This window comes from Citrus sinensis, chromosome 3 (assembly GCF_022201045.2).
Source record: "Citrus sinensis cultivar Valencia sweet orange chromosome 3, DVS_A1.0, whole genome shotgun sequence".
Classification (NCBI taxonomy): domain Eukaryota; kingdom Viridiplantae; phylum Streptophyta; class Magnoliopsida; order Sapindales; family Rutaceae; genus Citrus; species Citrus sinensis.
In genome coordinates this window covers 36,483,594-36,497,102 of record NC_068558.1, presented here as the reverse complement: position 1 = coordinate 36,497,102, position 13,509 = coordinate 36,483,594, and the positions used below count along the sequence as shown (strand labels likewise).

At 35.3% G+C, this 13,509-nt stretch overlaps 2 protein-coding genes across 2 annotated transcripts; one reads left to right on the top strand and one right to left on the bottom strand.

Moving 5' to 3' along the window:
- Positions 1–1,939: 1,939 nt before the first annotated feature.
- On the bottom strand, positions 1,940–3,414 carry LOC102626204 (60S ribosomal protein L44). Its single transcript, XM_006478740.3, has 4 exons — positions 3,261–3,414; positions 2,447–2,626; positions 2,278–2,352; positions 1,940–2,179 (listed from the first exon to the last, which is right to left on the bottom strand). The coding sequence occupies exons 1-4, from the start codon at positions 3,261–3,263 to the stop codon at positions 2,120–2,122; spliced, it is 318 nt and encodes a 105-aa protein (XP_006478803.1). The 5' UTR covers positions 3,264–3,414; the 3' UTR covers positions 1,940–2,119.
- Positions 3,415–5,465: 2,051 nt separating this feature from the next.
- LOC102625916 (DNA-directed RNA polymerases IV and V subunit 2-like) lies at positions 5,466–13,222 on the top strand. The gene is made up of 8 exons (XM_006478739.4): positions 5,466–5,727; positions 6,564–7,046; positions 7,518–7,730; positions 8,312–9,195; positions 9,623–9,914; positions 10,551–11,495; positions 11,795–12,084; positions 12,410–13,222. Exons 2-8 carry the CDS (start codon positions 6,576–6,578, stop codon positions 12,909–12,911), a joined length of 3,597 nt encoding a protein of 1,198 aa, XP_006478802.2. The 5' UTR covers positions 5,466–5,727; positions 6,564–6,575; the 3' UTR covers positions 12,912–13,222.
- The last annotated feature ends 287 nt before the right edge of the window (positions 13,223–13,509 follow it).

Below are 13,509 nucleotides of genomic sequence, written 5' to 3'. Positions count from 1 at the left end.
CTCACTCGACAATATTAAAGAGTGAGAAACAAATCTTATTTGAAGAATCTAAATTAATATATTTTTTGGAGTGTTTAATATTGTAATGACTCTTCAAATAATAAGTAAAATTTTATTTGAAGAGTCTTTTGGAGACGCTCTAATATCTGTCATTTCTACCAATTTTACTCTTTGCAATAATAAGTTTTTGTAATTTATTTTATGATATCATTTAAGTATATGTAAAACAAACAAGGTGACAATGTCGGTTGATTTTTATTTTATGAAAAATTTGTAACAAAATTTAATAAAATTAAGAAAGTTTCTAAAGTCAAAATTTAAGAAAAGTTATTGACATTACTCAGATATATGAAAATTTTAAAATTGAGAAATAAGTTATTACTATCTTATTATTGCTTGAGTGAAACAAAAATCACAATAATTCTTTTGAGAGAGGAGACGTGTACACCTAATATAAGAGAGTTTTACTGAGAAGAAGAATAGTAAAATTATGAAGAGATGTGAATCCATCTCATTCTAATAAAAGTGAACTGAAATTCTTAATGTCTATATTTATCTTTGAAGATGTAATCTTTAAAAAGTAAGAGGCGCAGGCTACGTCGCTAACTCATTCATTAGCGACAACAATTTTAGTCAATAGGAGTAGCAGATTTTTAGCCCATATTTGTTGGACTCTCTCAGACCAAAGTGAGCCGCTTATTGATTTTACGAGTGCTTTGCAAATTGCAATTCTGTACTTTCAATTTTCAAAATTTTCATTTACTTTTATTCCATACACTAATAATTAAATTGGAAGGAAAAGAATGTTATACCACCACAAGAGGATTTTACCAAGCAAAGACAGTAGTAAAGTTATGAAAGTACGCGCTTCCATCAAATTCCGATAAAAGTGGATTAAAATTCATGATTTTTGAATCAATAGGTAAGTCGTGAAGAATTTAAAACCCATCAGTCAAAGAGTCTTGGGTGACAAGTAAACTGTGATTACAATATACCTCGGAGCAGGTCGAATTTTGCCCACGCAATGGAGTGTTGTACGTTGGGGGCTATATGTGGTCACCCCAAAAGCCAAGGCAGAGTGCCAAGTCCCCTCCACTCGTATGAGATTCAATAAGATTTAGAGCCTGTTTGGTATAACTTATTTAAGAGCCATAAGTGTTTATTTAATCGTATAAACACTTTTTAAAATTTTTTATGGTGTTTGGTTTTTTTTAGTAGAGTTTTTTTAGCTTAAATAAGCTAATTTACCTCTACTAGGAAAAGCCCAAAATTTGAGCTTTTGGGAGTAGAGGTTATAAAGCTTTTCTAAATATATATAATATAAAAAATATCACATAGTTTAATAGTTCAAAATTACTTTTTTTATTGACAACCAAACAACCAATGACTTTTTGTCCAAAAGCTTTATTGATATAAACTCTACTGTTATAAGCTTTATTTAATAAGTTGTACCAAACGGAGCCTTAGTATGGTTTGGGCATTGCATTGAGTTTTAATCAAGTTTTGCCGGGACTCCAGTTATGGGTTCAGGGATCGAATTGAGTTTTCCGGGCTCCTGTGAACAGATGTATTTAAAAATCTTTTAACACACAACTTTTCATTGTTTGATGATTAATATCTCAACTTTTTATGCCTTCAGAATCAAAGTTCATAACATTGTGGTAATTAGGCATATTTTTTATTTCGAACGGGCTCTCTTAAAATAACACTTTCCCAAGAGTTTCAAAATAAGCAAATGCAATCCATCCAATCTTTAAAACTAATCAACCTATCAAATATTTGATAAATCTAATGCATAAGCAAACATTAGTTCTGGGTTTGAAAGTAAGGTTGATGGGAAGTCAACTTAATGGGAGTCCGAGGGTTGTATATAAATTCCCAGGATTTACTGTTTTCCAGTTTATACCACAACTATCACAAAAAATCAAGTCACAAAAAGTGGTCAAAAAATCCAATTCTAAAATTAACTGATAAAATAAGCACTTAACAAACAACCGCTTCAAGTTTTAAATTAACAGCATCAAACTAACCCAACAAAACTAAAACAAATATTCTCATACTGGGTAAAGTTCCATCAAGTGCAGCAAAGTAAAAAGCATACAAACAAAAATAAAGGCATTTAGAAAAGAGATGTTCCCTTTCCCTTCTTGTCTCCACCAATTTCAAAGTGCTTGCACCTCTGCACAATTCAACACATGTAAATGTTAAGAACTGGTCCGAGTATGAAAATGGAAAATTGAGCCCTACAACAAAATCAAAATGTTGCTGAGTACAAACCTTGATGGGATGTTGAGACACATGCTTGCAACCCTGGCATTGGAGCCTCAGCACAATCTTCTTGGTGGTCTTAGCCTGTTAAACGAAATCAGCAAACATCTGTGAGAAAAATATCACAATTTATATTTAAAAAAAAGTGAAATATCCAAAAACCACATAAAATTTATACCTTCTTGTGGAAGACAGGCTTGGTCTGACCACCATAGCCAGACTGTTTACGATCATACCGTCTCTTCCCTTGAGCAGCAAGACTGTCCTTGCCCTTCTTGTACTGTGTCACCTTGTGCAAGGTGTGCTTTCTGCACTCCTTGCTCTTGCAGTAGGTCTTCTTAGTCTTGGGAACGTTCACCTGCAATACACACACACTACTTGTTAGAATCATTCACCTCGAATCACAAAAACCAACACCAACATTATATGAGTAGAGACAAAAACAACAAACAATCATGAACAAGAGCAGTTACAACAAAACGTCCACCAACATTCAAAACCCATCAAGTAAATCTGCCTTAAATTACACATCCATTCCACGCCACATCAAGAACTCAGCATATGCCCAGTCTTGCTGAAAATACTATATATATGCTGCTTAGTTTAGTTATAAAAGAGAAGTCAAGCATGAGGGAAACCTAATTAACAAACAACATTCTTCAAAGATTACGAGTTTCATATTTCACTTTCAGATAAAAAGATCATGCCAAAATAACAAAAATTTAATTCATCAGAGAAAACGGAAAAAGGCACAAATTTTCAGATATCATGAACATGCTTCCAAGGCAATACATGAATTCAATTAATCCATTTTGATTGAGAGTTGTGACCTAAACTAATAACAGCACCATAATTTTTTGAATAACAAGAACCGAAAATTTCCCCAAATTCGCCAACGATATCGACGCACGAATCGAAAATTGCCCATCACAACTAAGCTTTAATTCAACTAATAAATAACGTGAGAGAAGTGGTAGGAAACGAAGCAGTACCATGATGGCCGGCGGCGGCGACGAGGAGGTGAGAGCTCTTCGTAACTTCCAAATGCTGCCTAAGGGTAACTAGAGACTCGGTTTCTGAAAAAAGAGAATAAATAGACAGCAGCTAGGATTAGGGTTTGCATTTTGCCCTAGTTCGGTAAGAGGGTTAGTGAAATTGGATCTAAATTGGTTCGGCCCAAGCCCATCTGTAATAAACCCATTAGGTGGACAGTGTTTTTGCAATTTCCACTGGAGTAGTACTTTTCACACCCCTTTAAAATCCTTATATCACCCCACATTCAAAACCCACAAGTAAATCTGCCTTAGATTACACATCCATTCCACCAACATTCAAAACTAGGGATGGCAAAATAACCCGGACCCGGATGAACCCGGATAATCCGGATCGGGTTGAACCCATACCGGAATATAAAAAAATTTAGGTCCGGGTTTAGGTTAATCCGGACATCCGGAACCCGGACCCGGATATTTAATTTTTATATTATTTTTTAATTAATTTTATTGATTAATCTAAATGTGTTATTGTTTAGAAATGTATTAATTTTTTATTTTTAGAATTTTAGAAATTAATATTGATTCATTGATCCGGGTTCAAAACCCGGAATCTGGAAACCCAGATTTTTCCGGGTTGAACCCGGACCCGGACCCAGGTGAAAAAATCCGGGTCCGGAAAAAGAAAATGGTATCCGGGTCCGGATCCAAAAAGGCTAAACCCGGACCCGGACCCGAATTTTGCCATCCCTATTCAAAACCCATCAAGTAAATCTGCCTTAAATTACACATCCATTCCACGCCACATCAAGAACTCAGCATATACACCTTTAAAATCCTTATAACACCCCACGTTTAGAATCAAAGCTCTATTACTAGAGAAAATTACATAAAATTATAAATTATTTAACTAAGTTAAAACATTTTTCCACTTGCAAATCACGAATCCTCCCACTTTTAAATTATATAATTAATTTTCAATAATTTTAAGGCAATAAAGTCATAAATTATATATAAAAAATAAGATTTTTATAAAAAATCTTGCTTAAAATAAATCTTGTTTAAAATTTATTTAAACTATATAGTAATCTTTTTTGTCATTTTTATAATTTTTTAGAGTGATGATACAGTCACATACTCTTATACAAACTGATTTGATATTAATTTATTAGTTGAATGAAAATATAAAATAATAAAAATATATCATGTGGGTCAAGAAATATTTAATCAAACTAATTTGATTATACCACATTAATTTATTTAAAATAAATATATATAAAAATTTGTAACTATATTATTACTTAATTTTTTATTAAAATAAGAGTTATGTATACAAGAAGGAAAATGAGGATTTCAAAGGAGCATCGCTCTTTTCACAAATGGGCCGCATTAGAGCTGGTAAAATTTGACACGATCCGATTACCCGACACGAATACGACACCAATAAATAAGTATGGGTCGTCGAGTTTAACATGATTATTAAATGGGTCGGGTCCGGATCAACATGATTTTTTTATGTGTCAGGTTAGGGTTAAAATTCTTTACCCATTTACCCTATCAATGACCCAATTATATTTTCTATTTTAAAATAATTTACAGATTCTTGTTATCAAAACTCAAATATTAGTGATAATTTTCTTTTTTATTTTTATTCTTTAAAAGGATGAATATAGACACAATATTTTATTTATAAAATTTTAAATATATTTAAAACTTTAATAGTGTAAATGTATAAAATATTGGTAGACATATATATTTTATAATATTGATATATAATATTATTTACATATATATAATTAAAACCTCAATAGTGTGTGTAATATTTTAGTAGATATGTATATTTTATAATATCGATAAATTATGTATGTATGTATGGATGTATGTATGTATGTGCATACTTATGTATGACAATGTGTAAATATTTGATGTAACTTTTGTTTAATAATAGATATTAAGCGGGTTATTAGGTAACTCAATTATTTTTTCGTGTCGGATTTATGTCTCAATTTTTTGATACGATTATTAAATAGGTCAGATTTGATTACCTAAATTTAACACGATACGAAACTGACACGACATGAATACGACCCGATGATCCGTTTTACCAGCTCTAAGCTGCGTTTCAAAATTAATTAATTTCCGATATAGTCCCTAAAACTACCAGATATTACCATTCAAACCACTCTCCAAAAAGCAACGCAATTGACCGCAACAGCACTGACAAGACAGTGAAAAATTTCAGCTAATTACTGTGGAGAGTGAAGACAGTCTCCTTGGTTCCATTCTCTCTCTCTCTCTCTCTCTCTCCTCTCTCACAACACAGAACGAACGCCATTGCCTGACTGATCGTTTACAAACCCTAGTTTGGATTTTCTGAGTGTTAGTGAACAGAGATTCAATTTTTTGTCAAAGGGGTTTAGGGTTTTAGCCTCTGTTTGATACTACCCACTCAATAGAAAAGCTCAACGTAAGTTTCTGTTTCCATTTATTTGTTTGTTTATTTTTGGGATTTTTGACTTTTGGGTTTTGTTGTTTTAAGAATTTTGTTTACTGTATGAGTTTGTTTATAATTGATTGAAAGTGAAATGTATTTCATGCATTAAGAGACCTGGAAACTGGAAATTTACTAATGAAATGGTTGATTTTGAAGGTTTGCTGACTTGAAACAGACATTAGTAAATCATCGGTTGCTATTTTTTTCCCATTGAAAAGCAGCATTTCTAATTTTTGTCAGAGAAAAATTTTGGCTTGTATTGACTCCCCGTATTAACTTAATGAATGATGGAAATGATGAAGTATTTGGTTTAATGTAAATATGCCCTATTTATATATTCTTGTTGACAAATGTGTACACGACGAGGTCAAAATCTTTTTTAAGTTTTTAACTACAGATTTTGGAATTTCTACTTTTGTGGAACATTGTTGCTTCTTTTGTTGGAGACTAAAGTACACAGTGCATATTATATACTAAGAAATGTTGAGAAAATATTAGGATACACAATTTATTTTTCTTAAAATGTCAGATGCTAGAATAGAAACTGTTATATTTTTGCTTACAACCATAAAGATGTTTTCAACTGGAGATAGGATCTCTTTCTCTCATTTCCCCAGAAAATTGTTAACTGATCTGGCTGGACACTCAATTATCCTACAGTTCAGGAGGGTTAAGCTAGGATTTCATCTTTTTTTGGTTTTCTTCACAGAAAATTTGGGCATTGGGCTTTAATGTTCGTTGCATGATTACTTCTATGTTTATGCATTTGTTTATTTAATCTTTTTTTTTTCCTTTTTTCATCTTTGCAGACTTTGAGTCCAATGGGGGCATCATCAAATGCCAAGGAAGATATAGCCATGAGTAGTAAGGGTGAAAATATTTCTGGTCAAGATGATATGGATTCAGATGATAACGGGTTTACAGACCCAACCAGCCTATGTGATCTTGGAGAGGAGTTTCTGAAAACATTCTGTAGAAAGGCAGCAGTGTCTTTCTTTAATGAATATGGTCTGGTTAGTCACCAGATCAACTCATACAATGAGTTTATTAAGAATGGTCTCCAGAAGGCCTTTGATTCATTTGGAGAGACAATAGTTGAGCCTGGTTATGACCCGTCAAAGAAAGGAGAGGGTGAGTGGCGATATGCTTCCATGAAGTTTGGGCAGGTCACTCTTGATAAGCCTAGTTTCTTTGCCGGTAATGGAGGTGATGAACATGATATGTTTCCTAGGCATGCAAGGTTGCAGAATATGACATATTCATCTAGGATGAAAGTGAAGGTTCAACTTCAGGTGAATAAAAACTATTGTTGACTTCACTGGGGAGTCTGAACTTATGATAATTTTTGATATGATATTTTTGGATTTCTTCGTTAGTTTTTGTATTGATACGTTACCCATTGTTTTGGAAGTATTCATTGATGCAATCAGCCCCTCTTCATCTGATAATGGAATAGTTTGAGTCTGATAAATTTACCGGCAACTATAATGTTGAGTGGGAACTTTTATTACAGGGATAATATAGGAACAACTGGCCTGAAAATTCAAAGAATCCTTGCTATATTTTGCCCTAATTAGTTGGTCTTTGATATTTTGAAATCTCTATATTTTATTGAAACTGCAGGTCATCTCATTCTTTTTATGTCTTTGCATAATGTCCTTTTAATTGACTGGACGCCGCAGCTGTAGTGCTGAATGTATGAAGAAAATTTTTGTTCTAGCTCTTTAATTACTTGCATCCTGTTGCATTTTGTAATCTATCAGGTATACACTCAGAAACGTGTCACAAGTGACAAATTCAAAACTGGAAGAGAACAATATATTCAGAAGGAGGTTTTAAGCGATGAAACTACGAACATCATTATTGGGAGGATTCCTGTAATGGTGAAGTCTGACCTCTGCTGGATGAAGGGAGTGGAGAAAGGTGATTGTGATTTTGATCACGGTGGATACTTTATTATCAAAGGTGCAGAGAAGGTGAGTCTAGAGCTTCTGATTTTTGTCTTTCACATTATTGTGTATCTTTGTTACAACTTCATTCTCTGTTTCTTTTCATGTACGGTGAATTGGTGAATTTGTTAATGTTAATATTAAGTTAATAGCTACTATCAATAATGTTAAAATTGAGATGTTCAGAACCTGATTACAGATTACTTGTTAATAGCTTCTATCAATTCACAAATGATTAAGACACATTAGTTGTATCAACTCCATATTTGTTCAAATTATGTTTCTTTTATGGGATAATGTTTTGGGTAAACTTCCTTAGTGGTTACACTGGAATTGTTTTAATATGGCTACTACTTTTGTGTTCATCAAATTTTGCGCTTAGTCAGCAAAGAAATTGGTAGAGTTCGTTTCACTGCTTCTTGATGCAATTAATTTGTTGTTTATTCCATTCATTGTACTGCTGTCTAATAAAGAGTCTTCTTGACATTCTATCAGATTGATTTGTTGGTATCAATGTTCTCCAATTTTTTAGTTGGTCTCTGTCATTTGGTGTTTGCAAGATATTGAAAATAACTTGACATGTGATAAGGTTTTCTTATGATCTCCAGGTTTTTGTTGCACAAGAGCAAATTTGTTTGAAAAGGCTTTGGGTTTCAAATAGTATGGGCTGGACTGTAGCCTACAAGTCCGAGAATAAGAGAAACAGATTGATTGTTAGACTGGTAGATATGTCCAAATTTGAAGATATTAAAGGAGGCGAGAAAGTGCTTTCAGTATATTTCTTGTCAACAGAGATCCCCATATGGATCTTGTTTTTTGCACTTGGCGTATCATCAGACAAAGAAATTGTAAATCTCATTGATTTTACTTGTGAGGACTGCAGCATTTTGAACATATTGTTTGCCTCAATTCATGATGCTGACAACAAGTGTGATGAATTCCGGAAAGGGAGGAATGCTCTCAAGTATGTTGATAAACTCATTAAGGGAACCACATTTCCACCAGGGGAAAGTACTGAAGAGTGCATGAACACATATCTGTTCCCCTCTCTCCATGGCACCAAACAGAAGGCCCGCTTTCTTGGTTATATGGTGAAGTGTCTCTTACAGGCCTATAGTGGTCGTAGAAAATGTGATAATAGAGATGACTTTAGAAACAAGAGGTTGGAGCTGGCTGGTGAGCTGCTCGAGCGAGAGCTCAAGGTACACATTGCACATGCTCGGAAGCGCATGGCAAAGGCTTTGCAGAGAGATCTGTACGGTGATCGCACAGTGCGTCCAATTGAATACTATCTGGATGCATCCATATTAACCAATGGTCTTTCAAGGGCCTTCTCAACGGGAGCGTGGTCACATCCTTTCAAGAGGACAGAAAGAATTTCTGGCATAGTGGCGAATCTTGGACGAGCAAATCCATTGCAGACACTTGTTGATTTGAGGAGAACAAGACAGCAGGTTCAGTATACAGGGAAGGTGGGAGATGCTAGATACCCGTAAGTTATTCTAAACTAACTTGATATTTTCTGTCATGTGAGTGATATATGTTCTTGATTCCAATAAAAAAATTATAGTTGATAGTTGAGGGGAAAAGTGTAGAAAATGCTGAAGAACTGTGGGATAGAGTTCGTCTTCTTGCTTCACTTTGGGCTTCAGTTTCTAAGGAGTTTCAAGATTCATCCTTTTTCTTCATATATCTAAATTGGGATGGGGTTTTGAGATAGGGAGTTATAACTGATTCTAACCTTATATACAGGTGATTGGGTATACTTTTGTTAGCACAAATAGTAGTAGTCTTTGTTTTCTGAATGGGCAGCTGGTCCGCTATCTGTTTTTGCATCATCTTTATAAATACATTTTCCAGTTTCTTATAAAAAAAAAAAATCTCTGGTCAGTCTTTGTTATTCAATTTTCTTGACGCAGGCATCCTTCTCACTGGGGTAAGATTTGCTTTCTCTCTACCCCAGATGGTGAAAATTGTGGGCTTGTGAAAAATTTAGGTGTCACTGGACTGATTAGTACAAGCATATTGGAGCCCATAATTGAGCAGTTGTTTAATAGTGGAATGGAAAAGCTGGCAGATGATGCTTCCTATTCACTGGAAGGAAAGTTTAAAGTGTTTGTTGACGGAGATTGGATTGGAGTTTGTAAGGATTCCCTCTCATTTGTTTCTGAGTTAAGAAGGAAGCGTCGCAGGAAGGAGTTACCCACTCAGGTTCCCTTTAACTACCATTAAACAATGAATATCTTACATTAGTGGTATATGTTTATGAAACTGGATATTTATTTTGTTGTTTCTTCGTGTAACAAGGTTCACCTGTTTTCTTTAACTAAGAATTTGTTAATTGTTGCCATTCTTTAAAATCTGAAAGCCAGCATCTAGGTCCTTAATCTGTAATGTGCGGTTATTTTTCTTATAGTCAGTTAGCAGTGAGTTTTCTTTACTTTTGGTAACCTGTGTATTCCTTTCACAACTGCATTCAATATTACTTACAAGCAAAAGTGGTTCTTAATGGGCCTTTTCACTGTTGTCTAAATCATATTTGGTTAATCCTTAAAATTGCCTTATTTAGCCTAAGTGTGTTACACTGCTGCAATGGTTAATGTAAGTTTGCTACGAATATCTATGTTGCTGATGTGCTTTGAGAATCTTCCTGAGAGCACACCTACGTATTTTTCTGTCCTTTCTTTCTGTTTAAAATATTTTGAGGCCTGAAGTTTTCGTTTTTCTCTGTTTATCCATTTTTTGCTTCTGCAAATAAAGGGTTAACTGTGCAAGTTAGCTTTTTATTATCTAATTAATTTTGTTACTTTCCTACTGAACCTCTTAATGTACAATTTTCGCTTGTAGGTGGAAATCAAAAGAGATGAACTACAAAGTGAAGTACGGATATTTATGGATGCTGGGAGGATTTTACGCCCTCTTTTGGTGGTTGAAAATATGGGCAAGATTAAATCCCTGGAGGGGAAAAATTACACCTTTCAAGCCCTTTTGGACCATGGAATAATTGAACTTGTTGGAACTGAAGAAGAGGAAGATTGCTGTACTGCATGGGGTATTAAATACCTCTTAAAGGACATTGAAGATAAAAAACCCATAAAGTTCACTCACTGTGAACTTGACATGTCCTTCTTGCTTGGTTTGAGTTGTGGGATTATCCCATTTGCGAACCATGACCATGCAAGGAGGGTTCTGTATCAATCACAGAAGCATTCTTCCCAGGCTATAGGTTTTCCAACAACCAATCCCAGCATCAGAGTTGATACTCTATCACACCAGCTTTTCTACCCTCAAAGGCCCCTTTTTCGGACAATGATTTCAGATTGTCTTGGAAAACCAGGTTATGGCCATAATCATATACTGCCAAGGCCAGAGCTCTACAATGGGCAGAATGCGATTGTGGCTGTGAATGTCCACTTGGGATACAACCAAGAGGACTCCCTGGTGATGAACCGTGCCTCTCTGGAACGTGGTATGTTTCGATCTGAGCACATTAGAAGTTACAAGGCTGAGGTCGATAACAAAGAGATGCAGGTGAAGAGGCGGTCATCTGATGATATGGTGAATTTTGGAAAGATTCAAAGTAAAATTGGCCGCGTCGACAGCCTAGATGATGATGGCTTTCCCTTCATTGGTGCTAACCTCCAGAGTGGTGACATCGTGATTGGAAAGTATGCTGATTCTGGGGCTGATCACAGTATAAAACTGAAGCACACTGAACGGGGAATGGTTCAGAAAGTCGTGCTATCTTCTAATGATGATGGAAAGAATTTTTCTGTGGTATCTCTGAGACAGGTAAGTTGATATGGTATTTTACCTGAATTACTATTTACATGAACATATGCAGACATTCACACACTTTGTTTAAATACCTTGTGATTTTGTACATTATATGTGCATATTGAAGATGACAGTTAGTGTGTGTGGAAACTAGAAATATGTGCAGAAATGCAAGATTCCATTAAGATGCAGTTAATATTTATTTAAATGTGCTTAAATTGGTCTGGCATTGAGATGGCCTTCCGGTTGGTGAATCTGCCTTAAAAAGTGCACCGTATATAAATATTTATAATTTTTTGGATTTCTTAATGCAGGTTCGTTCCCCATGTCTTGGAGACAAGTTCTCTAGCATGCATGGGCAGAAAGGTGTTTTGGGCTTTTTGGAGTCTCAAGAAAATTTCCCTTTTACCATACAAGGCATAGTTCCAGACATTGTAATAAATCCACATGCTTTTCCTTCAAGGCAAACTCCTGGTCAACTTTTAGAGGCTGCTTTAGGAAAGGGAATTGCTGCTTTAGGAAAGGGGATTTGCAGTGGCTTGAAAAGATATGCCACTCCTTTTGCTACTCCCTCTGTTGATGCAATCACTGAGCAACTTCACAGGTATGCTTACTTGAGTAATGATTTTGATGCTATTACTTCAGTGTGTCAAATGTCTTTTTGTCGTCTGTAGATAAATTCCCATCACTTTTAGGTGGCTTTGTTTCCATCATGAATCTGTGACAGTGTTCTACACTTAACAACTTTGTGTTTCTTTTTTTCTTTGTACATGTTTTTTTATTTTGATTTTGGCTTGTCATCTCTTAGATTCTATCTTGTTTCAGATTTATGTTTCAGTTGCCAAATTGCATTTGCTCTCTTATTCTGTTTTGTTTGTTTAAATGGTTGACAGATTGAATGGTATTTATTTTCTGTATAAATGTGACAGGGCTGGATTTTCCAAATGGGGAACGGAGAGACTTTATGATGGCCGAACTGGTGAAATGGTTCGTTCGCTCATATTTATAGGGCCAACATTTTACCAGCGACTTATTCACATGTCTGAGGACAAAGTCAAGTTTCGAAACACTGGGCCAGTCCACCCCCTCACCCGACAGCCAGTGGCGGACAGGAAGCGATTTGGTGGGATCAAGTTTGGTGAGATGGAGCGTGACTGTCTTATAGCCCATGGTGCTGCTGCCAACTTGCATGAACGCCTGTTTACGCTGAGCGACTCCTACCAGATGCATATTTGTAGGAAATGCAAGAACGTTGCAAATGTGATCCAACGGGTAGTGGGTGGTGGACGTAAGGTTCGGGGCCCCTATTGCCGTATATGTGATTCAGGAGATGACATAGTTAAGGCTAATGTACCTTATGGAGCGAAGTTACTTTGTCAAGAACTTTTCAGCATGGGCATCACTTTAAAGTTCGACACTGAGTTCTGTTGAGTTTTCATGGTGGCGGGGAACTCATTTTAACCTACTGTTAGGTGTATATTTGTAAAAATTTGGAGAATATGTGGAAAGCAGTTGTTTAGCTTAACATCCCTTGTGAGTCCCAACTTTTTGTTCCAGGAGACTGTTAAGCATGGCATATTTGAAAGGTCGAATCTGGCAATTGCTTAGCTCCTTTTGTCTGATGGATCTTCTTTTGTTCTCAGCGTATTGACAGTTAATTTGATCTTTGGCCACAAAAGAAGTGTAACAAAATTAACTCATGAATTTGTGGAGACTTATAGCATCCAACTTATCAGGGTCTAGGCTTGGAATCTTATCTGTAGGTTGCAAGCTCTTTGAAATTCTTATCATTAGCTCAAAATCCACTTATGAGTTACCCAAATTTCTATAAATTTATCTGTATACTCAGTTCTCACACCTTGGAAGAGGACATGTTCAAGCTGAAATTTAATGTCCAGACTTTAAAACAGAAAACTAGTTGGTTGCTTGCTTCCCATTTGCATCCTAATCAAGAAAGCCAAGGCACGAAGGCCCACTTTAGCTCAAGAAATTTTCCTTTCATTTTTTTTCCTCCAATTTTCAATCTTTC